This window comes from Macaca mulatta, chromosome X (genome assembly GCF_049350105.2).
Source record: "Macaca mulatta isolate MMU2019108-1 chromosome X, T2T-MMU8v2.0, whole genome shotgun sequence".
In the NCBI taxonomy this organism is placed as follows: Eukaryota; Metazoa; Chordata; class Mammalia; order Primates; family Cercopithecidae; genus Macaca; species Macaca mulatta.
This window is the reverse complement of record NC_133426.1, coordinates 36,307,169-36,319,337: the sequence shown is the minus strand read 5'-3', so window position 1 is coordinate 36,319,337 and position 12,169 is coordinate 36,307,169. Positions and strand designations below refer to the sequence as shown.

General features: G+C 33.4%; 1 protein-coding gene across 1 annotated transcript in view; it reads right to left on the bottom strand.

Annotated features, from left to right (window-relative positions):
* Window positions 1-12,169, bottom strand: part of CFAP47 (cilia and flagella associated protein 47) — a 427,534-nt gene that overhangs the window by 114,925 nt on the left and 300,440 nt on the right. The window contains exons 50-51 of the mRNA XM_015127166.3: window positions 10,794-10,922; window positions 5,619-5,716 (exon numbers count right to left, since the gene is read on the bottom strand). Of these exons, the coding sequence (XP_014982652.3) occupies window positions 5,619-5,716; window positions 10,794-10,922 (227 nt within the window). The remainder of the gene's footprint in view (window positions 1-5,618; window positions 5,717-10,793; window positions 10,923-12,169) is intronic.

The following is a 12,169-nucleotide window of genomic DNA, read 5'->3' as shown; positions in this document are numbered from 1 at the left end:
TCTGCTGTGCCCCTTTGGGGCTACATGAAATGTGATGGGGAGAGCCCCTTGATATTCAACGACTAGCCAGTAAGACTTTTATACTGCAGATGTCAAGACAAGATGGTAAGGACCAAATTCCCTCCATCTCTGAACTTGGAGTCAGGATGCCCTCTAAGTTTCCTTTTAACCTCTCCATAACACCCGGGAGAATGGAGCATGAGAACACTGAGGAGGAGTTGAATCTGACCTGAGAGGGAACAGAATCTGACTGAGTTTACCAGAAAGTAAAGACAAACCTAAGTTTGGCTTCTAAAATCAGCTCTTTATCCCACTCTCTGTTTTTTAAGAGTAAATAGCTAAATCTCTATTTCCATGTCATTTCTGCAAATCACACTGGTTGACATCGTATCTAACCAGAACAGCATTGTCAGTAATTATGACCAAGGAGAGTCAATGGAATTCATTATGACTACCTAGATACTCTGTAAATACAGGTCAGCATTCTTGTTTTAACTTGGAGTAAAAATTTCCTGAAAAGCTTTGTTTGTTGAAATTCTATACAGAGTCGTTACTGGAAAAGTTGTATGTGTGAACACTAGAAAAGGAATCAGCCTTCAGAGCACAGAGCTTGGCTACCAGAGATGACTTAGATGAAAAAATAAAAAGAAATAAGGTGCGGGGGGCGGGGGGGCAGCGGGGGGAAGAGAAGAGGGAGGAAGGAAGGGAGGGCGTGGAGGGAGAATGGGAGGATTGAGGGAGACTGAGAGAGAAAGAGAGAATAAATGCATCTTTCCTTTTGGTAGAGCACCTTGTTTGGACAGCAGACCCTCTCCAACACACATCCTTTTCCCTTTAATTAGGCACTTCAGTGAAGTGCAGACAGTTGACAGTTTAACTCTGGGCATGGCCTTGATTCCACTGTCAGTTGAAGTGAAAGTGGCTAATTATTGCTGACCTTTAAAGCCATAGACATTATGCACAAAATCAATTCAGAATTTACAAATAAGTAAATGATTCAGGAAATATTATGGCAATTAATGTAGATATTAAATCCAAGTATATTAACTCTATAATTTTAGGAAGAACATTATATCTTTTGGGAGCCAACAAGTACTTTAAATTTTTTTAAAATAGAGTATAGGCAGATTAGAGATGAGATTTTACCATAATTCTAATTTTTATAGAATATTTTTGTATATGAGTGTTTTCAACATTAATCAAAATAGTCTTCCATAGCAACATCTACATTTTTTGTATTTAACTCAAATTAGACCATGAGATATATTTTCTGGATTAAAAAATAGTATTTAAGAATTTTTTACAACTTATCAGGATAAATTAAAAGCAGAATGCTAATTTTTCTTCCTCAACATTTAATGAGGAAGAGAAATTTCGATGTCATGGACAACACCTTATGATATATGATCTTTCATCTAGAAAAATAAAGTATAAAAAGTATGAAAGATGCCGGGTGCGGTGGCTCATGCCTATAATCCCAACACTGTGGGAGGCTGAGGAGCGGGTGGATCACCTGAGATTGGGAGTTCAAGACCAGCCTGACCAACGTGGAGAAACCCCGTCTCTACTAAAAATACATAATTAGCCAGCCATGAAGGCCCATGCCTGTAATTCCAGCTACTCAGGAGACCGAGGCAGGAGAATCACCTGAACCCAGGAGGTGGAGGTTGCAGTGAGCCAAGATCATGCCATTGCACACCAGCCTGGGCAACAAGAGCAAAACTCCATCTCAAAAAAAAAAAAAAAAAAAGGATGAAAGAAGAAAATACATTAAAAACATTAAATACATTATGGAGGCTAAAACTAAAAACTTTTTAAAAATGGTTGGCAACTTACATGTGTTTTTTAAATTTTTATTTTGTTTTTTTACTAGAGACAAGGTCTCACTATGTTGCTCAGGCTGGTCTCAAATTCCCGAGCTCAAGCAAGCCTCCCACCTTGGCCTCCCAAAGTGCTTGGATTATAGTCATAAGCCACCACACCTGGTCTCACTTGTGTTGTTTTGTATGGATGCTTTTATGTTTGACACCAAGAGGATTAACAGTGTTTTTAACTGTGCTTCTCTTTTGCTATTTTGTGGAGATATTTCTGGATCTCTTTATTAACAATATAGTTAATTTAGTTGAAGGTTGTTTATAGAATTAAAAGCTCAGAAAGAAGTAAATGATCATGCAACTTTCACTGACAATGAAGTAAGTATTTTGAAGGCTATGGCTGTTTAAAACGTAAATTATATAATGAGTTGCTCACACACTTAAGTTTTGTTTCCACAAAATGTTTACAGCTCAGTGCTATATATCAGAGTTATCGAGTGTCAGTGGAAAGACAGTGGGTTATTGTCATCATTCTCCCATAGCCGAACTATATAAAATACAAGAGATTTTTGAGATCAAACAAAATGGAACAGCAGCTATTATATGTTAAAATTTCCAAAGGAAATCCTAAATACTTTATACCAACAGAGAAAGGACTACTAACAAACAAGTATTATTTACTGAAAATGTAATCTGGTTTTGGAACCTGCAGTAAGAAGTAACCAAATATATGTGTTTCAAGATTGTATTTCTTACATGAACCCTATTTTAGAGAGACTCTGATCAATCACTCATTTCTAGAAAAAATGTGGAAATTGAGTTGAATGTAATAAAAACTGAGATGCAGATAAAAAAATAAGAGATGGCTTAGTATCCTGAGTGAACCATTGCCACATCTGGAGGTATAAAGTTTAAATAAAGTATTTCTCAAATGATTCACCTGAACAGAATATGCAGTCAATAATATTAGGAAATAATATACAAGTGAGGACCACAATTTCAGTATACTTCTGAAAGAAGTCAGAAAGCATCTTCTTCAAAGAATGGACAAAGGTTTCATTTGATGGCATTATTTAAAAGAAATCATACTATTTCTAGTAAATAAATCTTCATGTCTGAAAGTTAAAGAGGGAATACATTTTTACCTTCAACAATTATGACTAGAAACGTGAGAAAACTTAATAATTTGGCAACATCACTAGCCACAATAGGCTAAGTTGGTAAACTTAGTTGAAAAAGATGTCCATTCTCAACAAATCTCAGTTAAATGTGAACATTTAATTAATACAGCAAACCTGTCTATAGTAACAAAGGGAACTATCTAGCAGCTGTTATGTGTTAAGAGGTTTCGCTCCTGCATTATAATGTAAAACTATTCAATGAAAAGGGGACTCAATAATTGTGTTTAATCTAAGTAGAACATGAAATAATATTATTTAAGTATATTTATGAAATAACTATGCTAATTGTTCATAACAAATAATAAAAGAAATAATGATAGCAATTAGAAATATATATGTGCATAAGACGAGTTATACATATCCCACTGTGGTGCCAAAACAAAAAGAGGTTTAAATTGAAAACTTATAGGAAATCAGTACAAACTGAATTAGGATTACATTATAATATACATGGGGAGGGGCAAGTCCTTGATGAAAAATGAACAAGTGCCATTATTCAAAAGTACATTATTTATTCAAATAATATATTCCTGAAAGGGTATATGCAAATTTAATTTCATAAATGAAAACATATTTGAAATTTCTCAAAGAGATAAGTAGTGGTTTTTTGGTTTTGGTTTTGGTTTTTTGTTTGTTTGTTTTTGCTTTTTGCTCAGTCTTCTTACATATGCACATAAAGTACCCTGATGGTGTGTATTTCTCAGCCTGTGTGACAGTCTTCACCTTTTAAGGTTGAGAGCTATAAAAATCTCAATTTCTGTTCTTGTGATAGTTTGCTAAGAATGATGGTTTCCAGCTGCATCCATGTCCCTACAAAGGACACAAACTCATCCTTTTTGATGGCTGCATAGTATTCCATGGTGTATATGTGCCACATTTTCTTAATCCAGTCTGTCACTGATGGACATTTGGGTTGATTCCAAGTCTTTGCTATTGTGAATAGTGCCGCAATAAACATACGTGTGCATGTGTCTTTATAGCAGCATGATTTATAATCCTTTGGGTATATACCCAGTAATGGGATGGCTGGGTCATATGGTACATCTATCACAAGAACAGAAAACCAAACACCGCATGTTCTCGCTCATAGGTGGGAACTGAACAATGAGATCACTTGGACTCGGGAAGGGGAACATCACACACCGGGGCCTATCATGGGGAGGGGGGAGGGGGGAGGGATTGCATTGGGAGTTATACCTGATGTAAATGATGAGTTGATGGGTGCTGACAAGTTGATGGGTGCAGCACACCAACATGGCACAAGTATACATATGTAACAAACCTGCACGTTATGCACATGTACCCTAGAACTTAAAGTATAATAATAAAAAAAAAAAAAAAGATGCACTCAAAAGAAAAAAAAAATCTCAATTTCTATCAGTATTTTCTTGAAGGACTAATAGCTCTTGCAGAAGAAAAAGTCACTTTATACACCATTTAATGAGAAGATGAAACAATTGGCCATCTATAATTTCTTTTAAAATTGTATTTATGTATGTTTGTTTTGCATATTTTGTCATCTCTATTCTTATTTTAAGCATATAGTTAATAAGAAAGTCAATTTCTCCTTTTCTGAGGTGCTACATCATGCACTCAGTTTTTTCAAAGCCTATGTAAATTTTTTTCTCTATGTGTTGATAAAGGGATACATTTTAATGTATATTTTAAAATAACCTTTAAGGATGATTTTACACTGCAGTGGTAACCAGTTGACAGAAATAAGACATTTTCATTGAGTGAAATGATCCTACCGTCATATTAAATAATTTTCCACTTAGAAGATAATGCTTTTGCAATCTATACTTGAGCACATTTCAAAATTTTAATCATTCATCTTCTATGCCTAAATGGAGATTTACCCAGAAATCAGGTGGGCAAATAATCAATTTGTAAACTTATAATATTTTAAATCTTTTCTTTTTTACTTTCTATTTATTGGAGCCAAAGTTCAAGATTCTAAGTAATCAATTCTATAAAGAAATCTATCCACATATTTAAAAATAAAAATAACATTTATTATTACCATTTTAAACACCTGAGCACTAACAATAAGGAAACTAAATTTAATTAAAACATTATTAATAGCAATATTGTACTCATGTTTCATTTAAAATAAGACTCTTAATATTTAACTTTATTAAATAATTTTGGACACAAATTTAGTAACATTTTAGTAATTCACATCAGACAAATCTATTCCGAGTATTAATGGAAACCCCAAATGTATGCCAGTTGCTCCAAATATGTTTCCAAGTGAAAGGTCTGCTGTAGAAACCAGGAAGAAGCAAGGCTGAAAGAGTCTAGTAGCACAATCCTGTTTTTACCATCTATGTGTGAGCAAACATGTAGGCTAAGGGTAAGTTTGCTTTAGTAACTCTTGAAACAGATAGAATGCTAATCAACGCAGTCATGATAAGATAACATATAACTAAAATATGTTTTCCAAAAGCATTTTAAGTCAATAGTACTAGATTTAAAAATAAAATTGCTATGATTGACTAATTTATCTTAATACAATCATCTGATACAGACGTTTTTAGGGATAGTAAGTAATTTACTATACAACAAAAGGTCTAACTGCTCACAAAATGACGGAGTCTATGAACATGTCATGGGCACTTACCAGAGCAATACATGTCAGTTCCATAATGTCTATGGGTGGTCCAGGAGTGCTATGGATCTCAAGATTATACCAGAATCTTAAATTGTGAAAATTATCATCTGAAAAACAAACCAAAACACCACTTTTTAAATATAGACTTCAGAATACCATACTTAACATACACATTTGAGAATCATGAACAGACATCATTTTCAATCTTTCCTTTTTAGATTGCTCCTTTTTTTAAAATTTAATAGTTTATTATATACATAATTATTAATCATGTAATCAATCTTTTTTTTTTTAATGGACTTTTTGTCAAGACAGCTGAAGAAAGGGTGGGAAGCTGTTTTTATCACAGTTAGTGAGGAATAAGAGAAGCTCCATCCTTGCATGGCCAAGAGAATGTCCTGTACAAGCTCCTGGCCCTATACCTATGCCAGTAACTCATTGAGTTCTTCCATAAAATTAATTTTGGAATGTTTTACTTTAAGTTAAGGATTAATGTTTCAAAAAGAAATAACCAATCTTTTTTCTCATTGACGAACTATTCATGTATTTGTACATAGATATATCTAAATAAGTCATTACAATTCACAATGCTGCATTTCCAGGACCATAAGAATCTAGTATAAGGAGAAAGTCAGGAAACTGAGACTGCATGTTTCCTGAAAATTTGAAAAAGGATCCTAAGAATTTAGCCCAAGGAAAGTCTTAAAGGGGCATAGACTAAGTCGTGACACAATTATTTTTATATCTTGCTTCCCTAATATTTTTAAAAAGCAGGCAATTCTGCCCCTGATGATAACCAACACCATACTCCCTCAGGCTAAAATTGGAATCCTCATCTACCAGGCCCTTCATAAAAAGGTTTTTTACGTCCATCAAAATCAGTTTTGTTTTGTTTTGTTTTTCCTCTCTGTTCAGCTTCCCACTTTGATATTCTTTTGTTTTTCTGTGTTGAACTAGGTCATGGTTTAAGATTGTCCTCCAATTTCAGTAAATTGTATACATATTCACATCAGTATTGTCATGTTTAAAATATTTCAAGAACTGTTATGCTAGATTAATTTATTTAGGTAAATTGCTAACCTCTTTGGGCCTCAGTTTCCTTATCTATGAAATAAGAAGCCCAAACTAGTGGAATTCTCAGTGTTTCTCTCTACTGAAAATGTTTTTCATGAGTATATGTTTTACATTGCATTGTACTGTATTGTATGGCACTGTATGACACTGAATAGCATCGTATTGTGTAGTATTGTATTGCACTGTATGGCATTTGTAGCTTTGTATTGGATTGTATTGCATGACATTATATTTTACTGCACTGCACTGTTCTGTACCATCCTGTATTGTACTATTTTGCATCCTGTTTCAACACCTTAGGTATCTAAAATACTTATAAGATTGGTGGACCTGAGAACAATCCAGATATTTAAAGTAAACAGCTAGTAAGAGGGAGAAAGAGAAAAAAATAGTTACAATTAATAAGACCCAGTTGAGTTCTTATTCCAAATAACTATGAGGAGTTCTTGAGGGCAAATTTATTTCCACATTTTGAACTGACTCCTGTACTTGTTTATTTTTCAGACATCTGTTTATTCCCTTAAAAGCAGAAATGTGCAGAAAATAACGTTACCAAATTTATACTGATGGGAGATTATTAAGGAAGCCTCTGCTCACATTTGCTCCTTCAATTTTATAAAAGCACTTTGAGTGGTTTTATGACATTTAAATGTGACTTCTCAAAAATAAATCAAAGTTCTTAAAATGAAAAGTGTTTTCCCTTCTAGGTACCTTATGCATATTTTATCTGGGCCTTTCCAATGTTTTAACCCACAATGAACTCAAAGAGAAAATAATTCTGGAAATAAACATTAGCTATGACTGAGGGGATTGCTTCACGACTCTGGGTTAGTGCAAAGATCAGTGGAATGACTCAGAGTTATAAGACCAGGGTTCAAATCCCAATGTGACCACCATTAGCTTGTGATTTTTGGCAAAGAATCTCAAGAGTCTGCCCACTTGTGGAACAGGGACTATATTTGTCATGGTTCTCCAGAGAGATGGAACTAGCAGGATGTGTAAAGGAGAGAGCAAAAAAGAGAGATTTTAAGAAATTGGCTTATACAACTGTGGAGGCTTGGTAAACCCAAAATCTGAAGTATACTGGGGTAGGTCAGATTTTATTTTACTAAAGGTTTCAACTGATTCGATAAAGCTCAACCACATTATGGAGGATAATCTGCTTTATTCAAAGTCCATGGATTCAAATGTTAATCTCATCCATAAAACACATTCTCAGAAATATTAAAAATAAAGCTGACCAAATATCTGGGCCCTGTGGCCTGGCGAAGTTGGCACATGAAATTAACCATCGCAGGGGCAATAACAACTATTATTTATAATTACTGTGACTATCACACGTGGCAGTGTTGTGATGTAGCTGATTTAGTTCCTACAGTGCTAAACATGTACACTGAGTATGATTTATTGATTAGAGTGGGATTGGTGAATGATTTATTGATGAAAACACCAATAAAATAATGATTGTTTTTTAACTCTGAATCTTAAACAACTTAAAATAGTTTTCTAATTATAAAATCAATAGCATTCACTATAGTGATTTTAGAAACTCCTGAATAGCATCAAGATAGAAGTCCTTCATAATTTCATGACAAAATGACAGCTACTTAATATATTTGTATAAAATTCCAGGTTTAAAATATCAAGAAAGATACAGATATATAGACATACACACATAAATATAGTGGGGTATATACAATATGCATAATTGATACATTCATATGTACGTAAAAATGTATACATTTATATTATTTGGAAAATATTCACTATTAAAACTTTAGTTTCAATTATTCAATATATCACATAAGAAACATTCTTAAATATTGTATTTTTTGTATATCTTTGAATATTCTAACAAATTCCTTAGACTGAATCATTGGATTGAAGAAGATAAAAAATTATTAAAAGTTTAAACATACTATAAATGTTCTCTTCAATAAGTTTTTATCAATTTAAATTTCTGTTGTAATGCATGAGATTGTCTCTTTTGATCTGATTCTCATTAAAAGTGAGTGTTACCATTATCTTTCATATTTTCCTATTTGGAAGGTTAAAACATTCTGATTTAGGTGTTGCTTTCATTTATTTGATGAGAAGAAAGCTAGAAGATTTCTCAATTGAAAATAAATATACTGTGGAGCAGTCTTTAAAAAAGAATCCATGTTATTATAGGGGAAAAGTTAATTCTGTCTGAGAGTAAGGATATGAAAAGGCCTGTCTGAAGAACTAGGGCTACCTTAAATGTTGTCAGGTACACTTTTCCTAGCTTTTAATCTATCTTTCAACTTGTTAATATGTAGGTTAGTATGTTTATCAGAGATCAGTCTTTTTTAGCCTATTAACATAAAATCATAATATTTTGATTTTCCTTCAAACTCTTCTGAACACTTTAACCCTCATGAAGGTTTTCCTTCATGGTTCTTCTGTCCTAGATATTACTGAGGATTTAACTTTTAGCATAACACATCTACAGCAATTATCTATTCCTTTGTCTCACCTGCATGATTTCACTCAAAGAGACCCTAAACCTTTTCAACCCATGTTAATATTGTTTTTCTCCTAGTCTCAGCTATAAAGATTCAATTGGCAACTGGATATTGCTACATAAATGTCTTGATGTCAGATCAACATCAGGAAGTACAAAACTTTGCTAAGTGTTACAGTCTCCCAAACTTTTTTCTTTCTTTCTGAATTTCTGTCTTATTTTTTCTATTGACAAAAATACAAACAAACTCTATTATTATTTTTTGGAATCAATACCCTTTTTCGTTATCTTCTATAAGGACAGTCATCCAATGCTAGTCTCTGAAATATTTCTCATCTTTAGTGATATTTCTATATTTCCACCACCACCATCATCATAAAAGATCTGGTTGTCTTCACTTTAAACTCAGTTTGCCATTGCAGTAGTCTAACTGGCCCAACTTCTCTTCCAAATCATTCTGAATATTTCTAAATACCACTCTTTAGTCCATGGATTCAGTGATGCTTAATTTCATGTGTCAACTTTGCTGGGCTATACTGCCCAGTTGTACGAACAAACACTAGTCTAGATGTTCCGGTGAAGCTATTTTAGAAATGTGATTAATATTTATGTTAGTATAATCAGAGTAAAGCAAATTATCCTCCATTGAGTAGGCCTCCTCCAATGAGTTGAAGGCCTTAAGTACAACCACTGATGTTCCCCCAAAAAGAAAGAATTTTTTCTCAAGATTGTAACATAGAAATACTGCCTGAGTTTCCAGCCTGCCTGTCCTATCCTGGGGAATTTGGACTCAAGGCTGCAACATTGACATTGACTTTTTAGCCTGCTGGCTTGCCTTGCAGATTTCAGATTTACCAGCTCCCACAATGGTGTCAATTGCAAATCTTTCTCTCTCTCTCAGTACACACAGACACACAAATACAGACACACACACTCCATCATTTCTGTTTCTGTGAAGAATGCTATCTAATACAAATTCATTCAATAAAGATTTCTTCTTTTGAATAACATTTAAAATGTCTCCACAAGTTTGCCCCTGTTGAGCCACTTTTCTTTACTAAGGCCTTGCATCCCTGCTATTCACCCATAAAAGAAAACCTCATTCACCCATTTCCAGGAAACGTGCCCTGAGTATTCCAACTCCTCATCACCTTATTTTCCTTGGAACTTGTACTAAAAAGACATGATATTGAACAGCATTCAAATAAAGTTTTATAATATAGGGGGAAAAATGGTGTTTAGTTTCTTTGGCATATGAGGAAGATTGCTAGTATCTCTTATATTGAAGTAAGCAACTCATATTACATTTTTAAAACAATACACTCATTAATATTTTATCAGAAATTTGCTGTATGCTTTTGTATAGTGACAGAAAAATATGTAAAGCTTTACAATTATGAAAGAGTGGGCACCCTTCTAGCTGAAGTATTTTGATACTATTGACATTAATAGCAGTGGAACTCCAGAATGTATGCTACATATAGTTAATACTGAATTAAAATTCTTACAGACATATGCAATACAAATTTGGGTATGTATTATGCGTGTAAACTATTTCATTCAAAAGTGAATGATGATTTGGATTTATGCAAACTAATAGTGAAACTCTGTCATAATAAACTTACACGCGTCTGCATCATCAAAAATGCTAGATTGTTCTGTTATTGAATCAAGACAGGAGAGTGCTTGATCTTGATCTGTGTCATCCTCATAATCATCACATTTCCTTCTTACAGTAGAAAATGTAACTGTACCTACAACACAAAAGTACAAGATGCCCTATTAATCAGGGTTTAGTTTTCTAAAACAAAAGGTAAGCTATAGATATTAAAGTTACTCTAGCTTAAAACATATAAATATAAAGCGAAAATTAATTCTAGATGTCAGTATTAGAATTAAACCTGATACATATTCAGAACTATTAAGGAAAAGCTCAAGGAAAGAGTTTAAGGAAATATTTTCAAAATCTCCATTAAAATGGTAATTTTTCAACAGCTTTTCTGAGATAATTTTTAAAAAGTGGAAAATGAAATAAATGCAACAACTTTCAGAATACTTATTGCCCTAGGGTAACTGTTCTTATTTTCTTTCTAAGTCATTTTAATGCTCTATTTATTACCCTATTAAAATAATATTTATTTTATTTTATATAATATCACAATATCCCAAGCATGAAATTTCTTGAAAATATTTAATATATAAAATGTTAAACACTTTGTTATAAAAGTTATTAGTGAGGCCGAGCATGGTGGCTCATGCCTGTAATCCCAGCAATTTGGGAGACTGAGATGGGTGGACTGCTTGAGGTCGGGAGTTTGAGACTAGTCTGGCCAACATGGTGAAACCTTGTTTCTATTAAAAATACAAAAATTAGCCAGGCATAGTGGCACGCATCTGTAATCCCAGCTACTTGGGAGGCTGAGGCAGGAGAATTACTTGAACCCAGGAGGAGGAGGTTGCAGTGAGCCAAGATCGCACCAGTGCACTCCAGCCTGGGTGACAGAACAAAACTGTCTCAAAAACAAAAGAAAACAAAAAACCCCAAAAGTTATTACTATGAAAAATCGTCACTCTCTGGAATTTTTTTAATACTAAGATTGACCTATATAAATTGGTATTAATTTTTAAATTAAAGTTTATATTCTTATGGAAATAATTCAGAAATGGGCCCTGACCTCTAAATACCAGCTTGACATAAACAAACCTTTGCACACAAAATTATGTGTTTCTAGTCACGCATCATAATCAAATAGCTTACAGCAATGCCTATAAATACTGTGTAGTTGAATTACGGTAGCATCCACACTTCCTTAATTGTAAAGACAAGTAGAACTAAAATTAAACAGCAATATTTTCTTAGTTTTTACTTGAGAGCAACAAACTCTTCCTGAATTTCTTTTAATAAATTCTATTTTTTTGGAGTGTGGTCTCCTTAGAGAGAGAGCTTGAAGTAAAATCATCTTGAAATAAGATATAATAACGTGTGTATATAAAACCAACT